We start from the raw sequence: 16,922 nt of genomic DNA, 5'->3' as shown, positions 1-16,922 counted from the left end.
GTCTGTTGCAGCTTTCCTTCAGATTCCAACAGGTGCCATGGAGCCCCTGTGCTGTCTAATTCCAGAGTCCTATTTTTAAAGGGACAATAAAGAGAGACAGCATACACAAACAATCCTGTAAAGAAAAGAACTATAAACAGCCGCATAATATAAATCTAAGTAAATAACAAGATTGGAGTGTCAAAAATCTGAATCTTTCTCTTAAGACCTTGTGGTTTGGGAAACTAACAAAGTGTGTTTGTGTGTGTGGGTTTTGTCAGCATGTACATTTTCACAAGCTTTACATAAAACAAATACTGTGTAAGGAAGATAGCATTGTAGGTCCTAAGGAAAAAATAGAGAATTAAAAAAAAAATGATGCTGGAAATACAGATATTTAGTTGATTAGATTTCAAACGCATTTTGTGGATGAGTATGACCTCTGGTGTTAATCTAGGGAAATTCCAGCACTTACAGTCCTTGGGGAGGAAAGAAAAGCAAACGTAATTTTCTACAAGCTTTCACTTTAAGCTGCTGACCCTTGTTTTTGTGCCTTTCATCTCCTTCCTCCTTCCTTCTTCACTCTACAGTATGAATGTGCTATGTATAATCCACTCTCTATGTGAGAGAATATTGTTTTTGTTGCTGACTGCTTAACTTTACGTGCTATATGTACCTCTACAATCCTACATAGGAAAACACCCAGTTATGATATATGTATTTTAAAAGTCTACTTATTAGCTAAAAATGTTAATTTTATTAAAGAGAAATCATGAAAATAAGAACTCCTTAAACGTGCTCTGTGATCCAATATCCAAAGTTATGATGAAACATAATGTTTTGGAGTTTATGTATGGTTTCTCATCATCATGCTAATAGAGGTTTATCATATTCTCAGAACAGAGACATTTACTAGCAAGATGTTTAGAACGTGTGATCAGTTGATTACTTAATGAAAAGGCAATACATGTCTGTTTGACTTGCTGTCTAGACACAGTGTCACATTATTATTTTAATGAGACTTCAAAATCTTGGCTAGGCTGAAGTAATGTTAATCTGGGTTCTGATATTCTGACAATCCCCAATGTTGTGGAATAAATTTCCACTTTCTTCTGTAAATTGTGCATCCTATCCTCCCCAGAAGCATCTTTAAAAGAGGTGAGAATTCTGTGCGATGTTACCTTCAATCTCATCGAGCACTCCGTTTCCACATGATTAGTGATATATTTAATCCCATACTTAAGATATAAAGATATATAAATGGTGATTGAAAAATATGGCAAATAAATTTTTTAAAAACTACAGTAAAAGGCACATTGCCAAATATGATGGGACAAGTGTGTTGGTACAAAGGGAAATATTTTAACTACATATTTTGAGGCTGATTAATAACAATTGTGTTTTTTACTCTAATAAATTTTATTTAAACCTTCAACGTATTTTTGGGAACACCTCATTGATCAAAAGTTTATGGTAATTTCCATCAAATGAAAATATTACGGTGTGTCCTTATACCTTACTCACTGTGCAGCTTCTGGCTCTTCCTCAAAGTCAAAATGTCACCATTTGTGCAATATCAACTCAACTGACCCCCAAATTCAGGGAGTCATTATTCTAAACGTTTTATTAATTTCTCACAGAACAAAAATCATAATAGATTATAAGAATGTCTCTGATTTTCACCCACTGAAATTCTATTCTTGATCAAGGCCATTAAGAAATTCAAGTCCTGAAAGTATTGATCATATCAAGGGGGGCGGTGTAAAAGCAACCCTTTCCCTTTTTTCTTTGCAATCTATTTACTGGCATATACAAAACTTTAAATTGTTTAACACACATTTAAATATCCTCAAATGAATTATTCACTCCATGGCATTGGAACCCCCCCCACACACACACACTTACAAGCAGATACTAGGTAAACAACTTTAGGGCAGCTGCCGAGTAGAATATCAAGAAATTGGATCCAGTTAAGAATTCCAATTACCTAATGAGGGTGATCTGCTTTCACTCTAATTTCTTGGTCTAATTCATTATAATAATCCCTATCATAAAAATCTTGCTTTCAGATCAATTTAAAATGCAAACAAATATTCAGCTGGTCAGTTTCTTTCATCTTAGTTCTTTTTTGAGGGAGATGAGAATTTCAATGAATAATAAGAATGAAGACTTAAGATGGAGCAGTAACAAAGAGCTTGAAAAGGATCTCCAATTGCTTTGTTAGTGTATGCAAACACAGAACAAACGTATCACGGCGAATTTCAAACAAGTGCAATTTTTATTGGTTTATTAAGAGCAAATAATCATTATACCTAAATCCAGCAAAACTCCCGCACAGTCCCTGGGCAGCGATTATTCATCCGGACTTATCATTACAGTACCAATCATTTCTCAGCCAGGCCGTGACTGTGGGTGTGAATCAACCAGAGACAGGCCCCTCTCCCACACGCTGCTGCAGTCAGGACTCGGCGAGCCGCGGGGGTTTACGCTTTCCTGACCCGCCTCTGCTTTGTGTCTGTGCTGCAGGTGAGGAAGAGGACACGAAGAGCTGGAGGCCAAGCAGCCCCCAGACCCTCGACCCAGCCGCCCTGCCCTGCCGAAGCAGCCTGCGGAACAACCCGCTCGGGCCGCTGGGGGGCCTGAGAGCCGCAGCCCCGGACCTGGCGGCCAGGGCGCCAGCCCTTCATGTTCCGAAGAGGGCGCAGATGTGAGCGGGCGGGAGCGGGGAAAGCCCTCCGCCCCCGCCAGGGGGACCCGGGAAGCCCGCGCCAGCTCCGCCCGCCCGCGGACTGCGGGGATCCCCTCCGGCCCCGCCCCGCTCCCCCGGCCCCTGCCCAGTTAACCCTGTCCGCGCCGCGCCTCCGCGCAGTGGGCGGGAGCGCGGCCAGCTGTCCAGACGCGAGGACTGGGAGCTAAGTGCTGCGATCTCCGCACGGGTTGGGCTGATCCTCGGGGGCTGAGGTGGCGCCCGCTTTTCTGGGTTTCACCTCCACGCCGCTGCGCTGGCATCGCCTGTCGCCAAACTTTTCTCCCCAAAGCCGGCGCCCCCGCGGTTGCTTGGCGGGCAGCCTGCAGCCCACTCTGGGCGGGAAGATTGTGGCGAGAGCTGGGCGTGGTGGAGAGGCTGCCGCTCAGCAGCCCCGGGGAGTCAGGGAGGAGCGGCCGGGTTTCCACAGCCCCGGGCCGGGTGGCCCTGCCTGCTGAAGGGCCGGAGTGGTGAGTCCGCGCAGGCGGGGGACGGCGCGAGAGAAGGCGCCGCTCTCTCAGCGCCGCCGCTCTCTCAGCCCCGCAGCCCGGCTGCACCGCGTGGGGGCTCGGAGTTCCTAGCCCTGCTGGGGGCGCCCCCCCCAGTCCGCCCCCGGGGTTCCACTCCGCAGACTCCCCTCCCTGGTGCCCTCACACGCGCTCCCCTAGCCCGAGCGCGCTGCAAACTCCGTCTCGGTCCCCGCAGGTGATGTCATGCCCATTGTTTTGGTGCGCCCAGCCAATCGGACTCACCGCCTCGATTCTACCGGAGCCGGCATGGGCCCTTCCTCGCACCAGCAGCCGGAGTCCCCGCTCCCGACCATAACGCATTGCGCAGGGTGCACCACCGCCTGGTCTCCCTGCAGCTTTAACAGCTCTGACATGGAAACCCCATTGCAGTTCCAGCACGGCTTCTTCCCAGAGCAGCTGCCGCCGCCGCGCTCCTCACACCTGCATTGCCAGCAGCAGCAGCAGCAGCAGCAGAGCCAGGACAAGCCGTGCCCGCCCTTCGCGCCCCTCCCGCACCCGCACCACCACCCGCACCTCGCGCACCCGCCGCCCGGCAGCAGCGGCAGCAGCCCATGCCTCCGGTGCAACAGCTGCGCCTCCTCCGGGGCCCTGGCGGCGGGGGCGGGGGCGGGGGATAACCTGTCCCTGCTGCTCCGCACCTCCTCGCCCGGCGGCGCCTTCCGGACCCGCACCTCCTCTCCTCTGTCGGGCTCGTCGTGCTGCTGCTGCTGCTCCTCGCGCCGGGGCAGCCAGCTCAATGTGAGCGAGCTGACGCCGTCCAGCCATGCCAGTGCGCTCCGGCAGCAGCCCGCGCAGCAGCCCGCGTCCGCCTCCCAGTACCACCAGTGCCACAGCCTGCAGCCCGCCGCCAGCCCCACGGGCAGCCTCGGCAGCCTGGGCTCCGGGCCGCCGCTCTCGCACCACCATCACCACCACCCCGCGCACCCGGCGCACCACCAGCCTCACCAGTCCCAGGCGCGGCGCGAGAGCAACCCTTTCACCGAAATAGCCATGAGCAGCTGCAGGTACAACGGGGGCGTCATGCGGCCGCTCAGTAACTTGAGCGCGTCCCGCCGGAACCTGCACGACATGGACTCGGAGGCGCAGCCCCTGCAGCCCCCCGCGCCCGTCGGAGGTGACGCGTCCTCCCCGTCCGCAGCCGTCGGGGCCGCCGCCTCGTCCTCAGCCCCGGAGATCGTGGTGTCGAAGCCCGAGCACAACAACTCCAACAACCTGGCGCTCTACGGAGCGGGCGGCGGAGGCAGCACCGGAGGTGGCGGCGGCGGCGGCAGTGGGCACGGCAGCAGTAGTGGCACCAAATCCAGCAAAAAGAAGAACCAGAACATTGGCTACAAGCTGGGCCACCGGCGTGCCCTGTTTGAGAAGCGCAAGCGGCTCAGCGACTATGCGCTCATCTTCGGCATGTTCGGCATCGTGGTCATGGTCATCGAGACCGAGCTGTCGTGGGGCGCCTATGACAAGGTATGGCTTGTCCCCTTGCCCACCCTCCCGGCGTGCGGCGCCAGGTGTTTGGGATGGGCACTGGCGGGAACCTTCCCCGGGACTATCGGAGCGCCAGCCGGCACAAGGAGCGCGGCGAGGACGCCAAGCCCTGGTTGGCTGGGCGTCTCGGAGAGGAGACCTTTCCGCGTGCTGCCTAAGTTCTCCAGGCGCTGAAGTGCCCGGCGCGTTCAGGCACATTTAACAAGTTTGGCGATTGTGGTGAAAGCGTGCGTATTCCTCCCCTGGTGCTCGTATTTAGGAGGCCAGGTGCCTTTAGCTTGCAGCTCTTCAGGTCAGGAGGAACTTTCTCCCGGGCTTAGCGGACCAGGTTCTGCGAATCAGCCCTAGATGATGCCGCCTGAGTCCAAACCTTGCCGCTAAGGGAGCCCACCGGGTTGTGCGTGCTCGTCGTGCTTGGTTTTGAGCCGTCCCCTCCCCGGGTTCAGGACCCCTGGAGTGGGTTCAAGTCCACTAGCAGGGCACAGACCCTCGTGACCTGGAAGGTGGTTAGAAGTGGTCTTTTCTTAAAGGTCTTCTCCTGTGTTGCAGGCGTCGCTGTACTCCTTAGCTCTGAAATGCCTTATCAGTCTCTCCACGATCATCCTGCTTGGTCTGATCATCGTGTACCACGCCAGGGAAATACAGGTAATTTAGGCTCTGCTTTTTATCGGTGACCCAACGCCAAGCAGTCAGCCTGGGGGGAAAGCAAAACAGCAGGGGCTTTCCCAATCCCTCACATCCTGGCCTGAGGCGATGGAAGACACACACTCCATTCCCATGTTAGCATATGACCTGCTCTTTGAAGAGGTTAAAAAAAAATAAGGCAGTGCAGCAGGCTTATACAGTAGTTTCTGGGATGTACTTGTTTAATTATTAAGATTTTTCCTTTTTATCTTTACGTAGATCCACTTCTTTGCATCAGTCACGTTTTTCTTAAAGCCAGTTATATATTGTCTTTAATCTATACTGTAAATGTGCGTTCTTTAAGACATCTTTTATTAGTAAGTTATTACGGAGGTTTCTGTCCATCTGTATGTCTGCTATAAAGCAGCATAAAGAAGAAAATAGGTTTATTATGTTAATGGCTAACTGATACAAACATTAAAAAGCTCTAATTCTTTCCTATATTTGCTAACATTTCAAAAAGTTTTTAAAGTTTAGTTTACAAATTGTCTATATCTCTTAGCTTAATAGATTCTTAGCTATGCTCACTAAGTCATTTTTTAAAATGTCATTTAAAAGCTCTGGCTACTGCCCTTGCGAGCTGTCTTAATAGGAAGGTGTTGACATTGCTTAAATCCAGCTAGGAGCTCTACTGTTAGATTTGGCTGCTACTGACAATATCAGTAAACAGAAATTTATGGCTCCTTTTGTCATTTGTTTACTTTGCTATAGCCCATACTTAAGGAAACATTAAAGTTGGTAAATTAAATTAGGGATTTTCCTAGTTTTGAATTGTAGCAAATATGTATTTTATGATTTCTTTGAGTCATTGTTAGGTATTTAGTGGGACCATGAAACTCATATTCAGATTGCCTTCGAATTTAAGACATTGTGTAGGAAATGTGATGTAATTTAGTGTTAAATTAATTTTAAATTAGTAATTAGCAAACACACACCAACTTTGAAACAAAACAATTTTAATATTTGCCCAAAATGAAGATGTGCATAACCCCAAGTGAAGGAGAAATTACTTCATTTTGCATTTATATTTTCTAAAACTTTGAAAAGTGTGTTTTGGAGGAATAAAGGTAGAGAATGAGAATTAGAAAAAAATGAGAATGTTTGGGATAAGTAATACAACTGCACTGGCAAAACAAGGAAATACATTTAAATTTTTTAATTTAAAAATTTACATAGATCCATCTTTAATTTAGTTCTGGTGATGGTAGCCTTTTGAGATTCTTTCAGATGTTTTAAAGTGATTCTGAAATTTCACTTAACCATTACGAGTGTATCTTTTCACATTTACCTGAAAAGTAGGTAGAAATGAATGGAACAAAACTGGTCCTTTGACTCAGTTTATAGATAGGTGCCTGAAGCCAGAGTGGTGAGTAGCTTGCCAGATCCCTTAGCTGGAAAGGACAGTGCTAGAATAGGCCCCTTCTCTTCTCTTTCAGTCCACAGCCCTTGCTGTGCTTGGCTGCTTTTGCCAAAGCCCCAAAGCATGGACATTGTTTTATATGCAATTTCCCTCTAACTCCAGACATTGTTATATGAATAGGGTTATGGTTCAGGGGTAACTCTAGAATGTTCTTGTGTATTTTTAAGAATCAAGGAACTTTAAACATTTTTTTGCTTGTAGACCAAAGTAGTTTTACTTAACACACCATAGAATCGGAGACCTTGCTGATTTTTATTGAACATCAGCTTTCCTAGTATTGCCTGTTTCTTCTAAAAAGGACACAGCTAAACAAGCATTTATAGGGAGGACATTTGCTAGTATTAACATTAAGAACAAAGTGTCTTCTTGAAAACACTGACTTTTTAAGAATTCTTGGGCAATTCTTTTGAAATAACTCATAAGAGTCTTAAGAGGAGCTGCCAGATGTTAATTATGTGTCCTAAAAAAAGAGATACTAGATTCTTGAAATTTACAGAAGCTAATAAAAATACAGTAAATTATATTTGTATAGATTATTTCATGCCTTAAAATATTCTTATTGTTAATTTGGACTATTCATCTTACCCAAATGCCTAGATATGTTGGTTAGGTGAGAAAAATGACAAGATTGATTTTGGTGAATAAATACAGTGAATTTCTTTACTCTTGCATGACATAAGCATTACTGAATGTTAGATTTTTTAAAGTTGGGCTTATTGTATATGATATATGGTCTCTGGTAAGCCCATCACACTATTATTTCAAAATAGGGGCTTGGATAATATCATTTTTTTTACTTTGGATGATGCCATTTTTATACTCAGTATTTTGTCTAGAGGGATTTCTCCCTCAGGATGAATCTCTAAACTTTCATCCAAGATTCTTTGAAAAATAAATAAAATGAAAAGTGACCAAATTAATGTGAGGACACTGAGCTGGAAGTCAAGAACCAGAAAAAAACACCAGTGTTCTAATTTGTCCAAAGAAGAGTCTCAGCAATGCTGCCAGAATACTTCACGCCGAAGCTCAATGAAACAAGTGCACAGGCTCATGTATATTCATGGAAAATGACAAATTGTGCCCTTCTTTTTAAGTTATTGATGTCACCACACTGGGTGTACTTCTTTCATAAAAGCTTTTAAGTGAATGGGCACCTCTCAGTTTACTATAATGAGTTTTAAATATATTGCCCTATTTTTGAGAACCAAATGCACGTCCTTGAATGTAGCATATAATCTAACATGAATGACATGGTATGATGCCTAGGTAGTAGTAGCTAGCTAATGTGAGTTTCTGGTGTATGATATGATTTCCTACTACATTCAGGAAAAGTAAGCAATGTAGCTGCTATTCTGGCTCTCTCTCCACTGGAATTATTTAATGAAGCTCAGAGAGGCCCTGACATTTTCATGGAGAACCTTGGAAAGAAAGTCAGTGTGACCTTTTATAAAATGTTTATATACACACTGACAAAATAAAATGGTTCAGGTAAGTCATGGGCGGAAGCGCTTGGATTAAAATAGTGTGATGGGGGAACTTTGTAAGAACACAACTCCGGAAATTTAAGCTTTGGTGTCATTTTTTTCAGTACCACAGACAGCTCAAAGCACCAGGCTACATAGTTTTTTCATTTTACTAATTACTTTTACTTTCTGTGAACAAAAATCGCTTTTTTTTTTTTCCCTGAGAGAATGCTTATATAATAAAATCAGATTGTGGAGGATTTTTAGCTAAGTAGATATTGAACTTTTTCAAATTGACATTTGGCCTTACTGTCTATATTTATCAATAAACCCAAAAAATGTGAATGAATAAATGAATACATAAACTTTAACAATATCCTGTGTATCGCCACCTCGTAACAAAGGAAGAATACTGTAGGGATTGTTTTTAATGGTTTGGAAAGTGTACTTGATACCAAATAAAGAGCTTCCCTACCTCATACCTCAAGGTCAAATAATAGGAAGCACAGAAATGTGATTTCTGTAACCTTCCTTTTTGTTTCCAACCTGCAGTGGAGTTTGAGATATTACTCTGATAGAATATGTATAAAGCAAAGTTCAAATACTTTCTAAGATCTTCAATATCAGAAAGTTTAAGAGTAGATTTCACTTCAGTTTTTTTAGCTTTATTGTACTATCATTTTTCTTCTGGAAGCAATTTTTAGTGGAAATTGGCAAACACTAAAGATTCCAAACTGGGAAGGAAAGCCCTTGGGCTGTTAGCTGGTTTTTCTGGTTCTTAGGGGACTTGGGAAAATGATAGGTTCTATACTTTAATTAGAAAACATTTTTCTTGTTTTTGTTTTAATGATAATATAACTAAATAATGAATAGTATTAGGGAAATATTCTGATTGTTTTGGTATCTTTTGCAATGGGATAACTAATGCATCTCTTTCAACCTACCATTGGGTGGGTTCTGTGGCTTGTCTTGTGAAGGCCAGGAAAGAATGGTTACTTTCCCATTAGTCCAGGGAGCAAGTAGATGGTTTTAGACCATCCAGAAAGTACTGCATAATTGTTATTCTTTGTTTTGTTTTGTTTTTTTTGGTACTGGGGATCAAACTCTGGTCCTTTTGCTTGCAAGGCAGGTGCCGGAACTACTGAGCTAAATCCCTGGCCCTATAGTTGTTATTCTTATTAACAAAGTAGCAAACACATATGGTGAAAGTAATTCAAACATAAAGAACAGTTTAAAGTAAAAAGGGTAGTCACATTCTATACACTGTTTGTCAGAGGTAACCACTTTAAGTGTTTTATTGTGTATATCTGTCCAGAATTGCAAAAATATTAATTTATATTGGAGGGGTTTTTTTCCTCATCAGGACAGAAAGCTAGCTCATTCTTCTTTTGAAGCTTCTTATTTTCTTTTTTTATGAATTTCCTGTGGATTACTTTGACAGCTGTGTCCTGAGAACTGATAGGAAATTTGGAGTTTTCTAGGATTTTGCTGTTACAAGCATTGCTAAAATGAATATTCTGTGCATTCATTTTAAATCTGAGTATATGTATGATAAATTTCTGGCAGGAAAATTGCTGAATCAATATTAGGGCTGAAAGTGTAGCTTAGTGGTAAAGCACTTGCCTAGCACGCAGGAGATCTGGAGTTGATCGCCAAAATTGAAAAAAAAAGAAAAAATATATGTATGTATGTAATGTACCTGTGTGTATGTAGTATATGTATGTGCCTTCCACCAAGATAAGAGTTTATATTCTCTGCTTTCCCACACCAGTGTTAATCGTGGTTATAATGAAAAGGAATTTAAAAATTATCTTTGGCTGGATAGAGCTCAAGATTTTATGGGCTTTTTTGTGTCTAATTGATAGTACATAGTAGTGTATAATCTGCTGACAATTGAATAATTATTATAAAGTTGTGGTCAGAAGTAAATACTTGAGCAATTTTTATTATTTTAGTTAAGAAAGTTTGGGGGAAGTTGGGAAAGATGAAGAAAGTTGAAATATTAGAAGAGATGATCTTACATTGGTTTTAGGTCTCTGCTGTACCTCTGAGGTAGATGAAACAGGGATGTAGAGCTTGCCTGAGCTGCCACACTGTGTGGTGTTCTCCTCAGTGATGTCTATATTTCCTGGAACTTCTGCATCAGTAGTAATGAGGCTTTCAGGACTTTTGACTTCATATATGCATTGTAGTAACAAAATCACTCAGGACTGATTTTCTTGGCCTGCCTGTGTAAAGATCTCTGCATTATTAATGGGTGTGACTCTAAATAAAGTGATCCCGGTGTGTTTACAGAGCAGCACCACAAATGAATGGAGAGTGGAACTTTATGTTTACCACAAGGGGGTTCACATCCCATTTCTGGACACAGCACAACTGGAAGAGAAAGACACTGAGGGCTGTCACCATCCCAAACTACAGCTGGCAGGGTGGACAGGAAGCCTAAACTGATTTAACTTCTGGGATGTTGCATTTGGCTAGGGTATAAGTTGGTTTTGTGGGATTGTTTTAGAGAAGATTTCTGCTCAGTAGGAAATACAGTGGTACCTTTGTTCACGATCTTAATTTGTTCTACAGGTTTGGAAAAGATGGCCACGTTTGTGCTTGTGTGGGAAAGATGGCCACAGTTGTTGCTGATGTAGAGTTTGCAAACAAAAACAAAATTCTGCCAAATGGTTGCTACTGATGTAGAGTTTGCAAACAAAAACAAAATTCTGCCAAATGCTTCTGTTTTTGAACCATGTTGTTTGCAAACAAAAGCATTCGTGAACTGAGGTACTACTGTAATATATTTACTAAACTGTGAGTGTATTTCAACTTGAAATACCTTAAGAATTCTATTTATGAAACTAGAAACTGCATGAAGGGTGCAGACGTAGTCATCTGTCCTAGTCAGTGTCCAGCACAAGAATGTCCTTGGTGTTGTCTTGGATAAAAGCCACATAGTTGCTGCTTGAACCTTCTTCCTACAAAGCTGTCAGTTATATCTGTAGACAGCTCCTACTTTTAGGAAGATTTTATTTATGTTGAGGTACAGTCTTGTTTTAACCCTTCCATATTGAACATTTATGAAGCTCTTGAGCTCTACAGATTCACTGGGGAATAAGATGATGTGGCTCCTTCCCTCTTAGAGCTGATAGTTTAAGGAAGTATGATTAGGGAGGAAAAAAAATAAGTAAAGCAGCAAAGTCATTGGAAGTTAAGTGCCATGATGGGGATAGAAAGGACTGAGAAAGAGAATTGGTGCTGAGGGTGGTACACATCTGGCAGGAGGGTCAGAGGAGGGAAGTATCGTTTAGACTGAGACAGAAGAAGAGAAATGCCAGTCTTGGCAGAGTCTGGAACCAACCTAAGCAAAGAGCTGAACAAATTTACTGTCCAGATGAGAGCATAGCAGTGTGGTCCAGGAGCAGAATGGTACCACCTAGGGTGGGAAGGGATTGTGGCGGACCCAGTAAGGAACAGTTGTGGAACCATGATAAGGATTTTGGCCTTTCTTCAAAGTACAGTGGGAAAGTCATTGACGAGCTTAAAGCAGAGGGGACTCGTGATCCAATATGTTTAATACTCTAAGAAGATTGATGTGGAGACTATGAAGATGCTCTTGGCAAGCTGTTTGAGAGAGCGAGGATGGTCACTGGACTTGAGTAGCAGTGGTGGACTTGAGAAGTGAGATTTGAGACCCATGTTGGAGACAGGGTGGGCTTACTCATGGATTGTGTGAGTCAGGCAAGGGCGAGGGACAATGCAAAAATGAGCTGGGGGTTCTAGTTAGACCAGCTGAGTGTAAATGAGGCAAAGGGGACTCAAATGGAAGAGTGGGCTGTACAGTCACCAGTTTGCTTCAGCAGAATGTGTTTGAAATGCTGCCGATTGTGTATGAGAATCTAAAGTTCAGAGGGAAGATCTGTACTGGAAATTTAAATTGGGGAATTATTGGCATAGATACTATTTAAATGCACAGGAATTGAGCAAATCACTGAGTGAGATTAGAAAAATGAGGTCAAGAGTCCATCATCCTCTTGTATGTAAAGATTGAATTAAAGAGGAATGAGACAGAGAGAGAGAGAGAGAGAGAGAGAGAGAGAGAGAGAGAGAGAGAGAGAGAGAGAGAGAGGAACTAATTGCTCCTAAAGTGCAGGAGGCCAAGAGACTGTAGTGTGTTGAGGAGGGCAGAGGGCACCATACTCTATTGAAGGCTGCCAACGTCTGTTAATAGGGACACAGAAGCACCTTTTAAATTTGGCAAATTGAAGGTCATTGCTGTCCTTGATGAGCAGTTCTAGCGGAGTGGTGGAGAAAGAAGATGAAGTGTAATTTCTAGTATAACAGAATAAATTGATTCTTTCTTCCACAGGATCACAGAGTAAACATTTAAACATTGGTTAGGTCCTTTTCAATGCCCTCCCAGTTAAACAGCCCCAGTTTCTTTTAATATTTCTGATCAGACTTTTTACCCTCATCACATTTTTGTGGACTTACTCCATTTTGTTGAATTTTCTTTTCAAATGAGAAGTCAGAAATATACCCAGAACTGCCAGATAGGATCTGCCAATGGTGTTATCTCCCTTCATAAAAAATGCTGTGTTATACTGGCTGTTGTTGATTTAAAATGATCATTGCTTCACACAAACTGTTGCCTGCTAATACTTGTATTAAAATTGTTATTGGTCGCAATGTGTGGCTTTACATTTAATTACCCTCTTAAATAGCATTTTGATTTCAGACCAGCATTTCAGCCTGTCAGAATTGTGAGTCACAATTTTAATGTTTATTTGATGAACACTTGTTTCATTTTGGAAAGCCTCATATGTGGGTGGTCTGTAGGATTGCCAGGACTGTATAGATTCCACAATGGTGCTAGATTCTGTTCCAGAAAGATGGTGCATGTTAGTGACCCTCAGCCAGTATTCACACTTGCCACTTACACATGTAACTCTTCTTACCTAGTTTTGTGGCTGGAAGTTTAGAAAATACCTTTGGAAGCCATGCTAACAGCATGAGTTTGGCAAGGTCAGTCTCCTAATTAGACCCTCTTTTTGTTGTGCACCCTCTGCTCATCAGTGATATTTAGTATAGCCTTTCAAGTAATGTAACTCTATGAACTCTTTTAGCCAGTTTTTCTCTAGTTTTTCTATAAGAGCATCATGAGAACAGTCTGTTCCCTTGCTAAAAGCAACAATATCATGATCTCCCAGCCTATAAATACTATCTAAGAAGGACAGAAGACTGATTTGCTCATAATTTTAAGCATTATAATATAAGCTTCATGATGCAATGACTTATTTTAAAAATTTCCCTCCAGGTAATAAAATTAATAACTATTCATGTTAGAAAATTGGTAAAATATAGGAAATATAAACAAGAGTATAAATTAGACTAATTGCATTGCCCAAAGATGATTATTTATGTTACAGGTACTTATGGACATGGTATTTGCTCTGTATCTGTATTAAGAAATTGTGTATTCTTTTCATGTAGTTATCACTTTTCCTGTGCCATGAAATGTCCTTAGTAACTGTATATTTTTTCCCACATTGTAGGTGGCATCAATATAATTTTTTTTATGTGTAGACACTTAATAAGTTAGAAATAATTTGAAATGTTTAAAATCTTTAAACAAATTCAGAGTCTTTAAAATAGCTTTTATAATGACTACCCTTGGAGATGAACTTATTTTTCTTAGCACCTCTAATGATTTCCTAAGGATAAACTATCAAGAGGAAAATTGTTGAGTTAAAGGCTATTATTTACGGCAATTGACAGTTTGTAAAATTGTTCTCTGAAAAGTTTGTGTCACTTTTCTTATTGAAGTACTTATAAATCGCTTCACTCAGTAACCCATGTGGTGGTTTTCTGGTGTGTTTAGGCCCATGTACCAGCTAGAATTTGAGTACTGTGCTGTGTAAATCTGGGAATTTGCTTGTCTGTAGTTTCCTATGCCTTGCTGTTTTTCTATGATCTTGATTTTTAAATATTGGCTAATAGTTTTATAAAAGGGTATCCATGTTTAATACTTAAAAGTTTACATAATATGAAAGCATTATTAGAATAACTTTGCTCCTAAAATATTCCCACTCCTTTTTATTATGGAAGGTATTAAAAACTATAATTTCTAAAATTTTTCTCTATAAACTTTCCTGCTGAGCAGAGCAATCAGACTCTTTGTTGAGTTGTTTACTGTTTTTGTAACAGAGCCTCATGGTTTTCTGCAATGCCTCTGGAGCCAATCTGTCTGGGGTCATTCCCAGTTCTTCCGCTAATTGGAAATGTGACCTTGGAGAAGTTACTTAATCTCTCTGAACTTCAATTTCCTGGTCTGTAAAATGGGAATTACAGAGCACTTATTTCATCTATTTGTTAGAAAGATTAAGTGAGATAATATGTATAAAATACTTAGAATACTGCCTGAAATGTAGTGAGGGCTACTTATAGGTCAGCTGGCTGTTCTTCTCTGTTTTGGGATTTGTTGGGGTGCAAGGAGAGGAATTACAGCCCTGTCACTGTGGGCTTTGAGTGGGAACCAAAAATGGCCAATATTTGAACAGTGTTCATTAATTTAATAACACCTTAGTGTGTGTGTGTGTGTGTGTGTGTGTTACAGTCCTATATTTTTAATGAAAGATTTTGATCTCTTTAAACACCTTTTCTTTTAACAGAATAAATGTAGATTCTGTGAGGAAGTTGGCTATTGTAGGAGGGAAGTGATCTTTTTGGCTGTTGGTTTCAAAACTGTAAATGAGTGTTAAAGTGCTATGATATTATGGCTGACGGTTCTTTCAAGATTGCTGTTTTGTCCATAAACCTTTCCCAGGTATGGGTTCCAGCTGGAAGCTTGGCCCTTCCTGAGCTGTATTAACTTCTTCAGAGCTTACAGCTGACTGCAGCTCCTGATCACTAATTAGGACCCTGGTGACTTAAAAGAGTTAAGCAAGGCTCTCTGAAAAATAAGCAAAGGGAATTAATTTGTATAATGGAAAAACCTGGTATTGTAACTGCTGCTGAAAGGGTAAGAGATAGTAAGAAACGGAGGCTGTAGATAAATTTCTGCCCTCAGTAAGCACTTTTGTCTATACTCACCTTGGAGCCACAGGTTACTGAAATAAAAAGTGTTTTTTCTTGACTGGATATACTTGTGAGAGTTTTGTTTATATAGTATGCCATCACACTAACCATAGTGCTAGAAGTACAATGGTCCGAAGAAGTGGACTGGTGTGTATCTACATGATGAGTAGTATTTCAAAATATTTTTGGAAACGTGATAGGTTTACTTTTTAATAAAGAAGTTTGCACCTTCTCTTATTTATTTTAAATATTCATTAATTGAGTCCATGTTATGCCAGTCTCTGGTTTTTAACAATGTGTTATTGTTGCATTAGTTTGGGACTTTGCTTTTTGAGTTTATAGGGCACCCTGGGATTTAGGTTTTGTAAATTTTTAACCCTGACATATAAATCAGTTCTAATGGCCAAAATTCTATGTTGATAATCTGTGCTTTGTTTTCTTGCATATTCTGAGTATTTTTACTCAACTATGTATTTTTATTTAATGGCTATCATGTATTGAAATGAGGTTGTTTCCAGGTAATTTGACTATGGATTTGGGTATGGAGCTTTTTTGTTTGGTTGTTGAGATAATTCATCTTATTTCTGGAAACTCATGTTCCAAGGAAATTCTTTGCAAATATTTTTCTATTTTGACATGAATATATTGAATGTTTGTGAGAAGGCAGAAAGCAATATGATGGTTTTGACCTTGAATAATAGTTTTCTTAGACTAGTGTCCGTTGTTACAGTGGTTAAAAACTATATGGGTACTAAGCTATCTGATTTTTTACTGAGTGGTTGAGGGATATTATATCCTAACACTGTATTTATTTTTATGGTCACAGATTATTTTAAGGTATTGGAAAGTAATAATTAGGCTATTTGTTGAAATTGTATGCATATGTTATGTCCATGAGACAGCTGTGAAGTTTATAAGTTACCTCGTGCGTTTTCAAAGGTATACCTATTACTTCTAAATATATATCCAAGTGAAGCTATTAATTAAAAACATAATTGCATTTATGTGGAATTAGCTATGGAATTTTAAGACAAAGGTTTGGCTTTTAAACATGTCAAGTCAGTTTTCATATTGGTAAATCATTCCATACTTGGACAAAGTTCTCATCTCAAACAGCAAGAATTGAGGTAAGAATATCTGAGATATATTTCGTTATATATGTTTTAGTTTAGACTTTGGCTTACTACTTAAACCTATTGCAATTTTTGTTACCTATTGCAAATTTTAATACTGTTGTTGAAAAATATTCTGAGTTAGAATTTTACTTCTCATTAGTTTTTTAGTCAGGGAGCTTCCAATTATCATACATCAATAGCAAAAAGATTAATGAGTATGTGTTTGAAATTTAAGCAATAATAATAATACAAAGAGAAATCTCTAATGTGCTTTTTTTTTTAGAAAAAAGTACCAGCATCATTGTGTTCATGTATGAAAGCTTTTTTTAAAATTCCCTTTATTTGATATTCATGAGTTCTTATAGATTTTTTATATCATTTACAAAGGGCTCATTCTTCTGTATTCTTTTCTTTCCCTTCTGCGTATCAGTTTTACAC

At 41.1% G+C, this 16,922-nt stretch overlaps 1 protein-coding gene across 5 annotated transcripts in view; it reads left to right on the top strand.

Annotated features, from left to right (window-relative positions):
- Kcnn2 (potassium calcium-activated channel subfamily N member 2) overlaps window positions 1-16,922 on the top strand; it is a 490,128-nt gene that overhangs the window by 339,391 nt on the left and 133,815 nt on the right. For 4 of the 5 annotated variants that reach the window (XM_087194710.1, XM_021238384.2, XM_021238373.2 and 1 more), the window contains 3 exons: window positions 2,506-2,686; window positions 3,431-4,716; window positions 5,287-5,382. In XM_087194710.1, the coding sequence (XP_087050836.1) occupies window positions 2,665-2,686; window positions 3,431-4,716; window positions 5,287-5,382 (1,404 nt within the window). In that variant the 5' untranslated portion in view covers window positions 2,506-2,664. Of the gene's footprint in view, window positions 1-2,505; window positions 2,687-3,430; window positions 4,717-5,286; window positions 5,383-16,922 lie in introns of those variants that run through there. The other variant, XM_087194714.1, reaches the window with a different exon arrangement.

Source organism: Heterocephalus glaber, unplaced genomic scaffold (assembly GCF_053883595.1).
Source record: "Heterocephalus glaber isolate CG9 unplaced genomic scaffold, H.glaber_assembly_v1.0 deba00001606, whole genome shotgun sequence".
NCBI classification, from domain to species: Eukaryota; Metazoa; Chordata; class Mammalia; order Rodentia; family Bathyergidae; genus Heterocephalus; species Heterocephalus glaber.
Note: the sequence above shows the minus strand (reverse complement) of the source record. Positions and strands in the feature narration are given on the sequence as shown.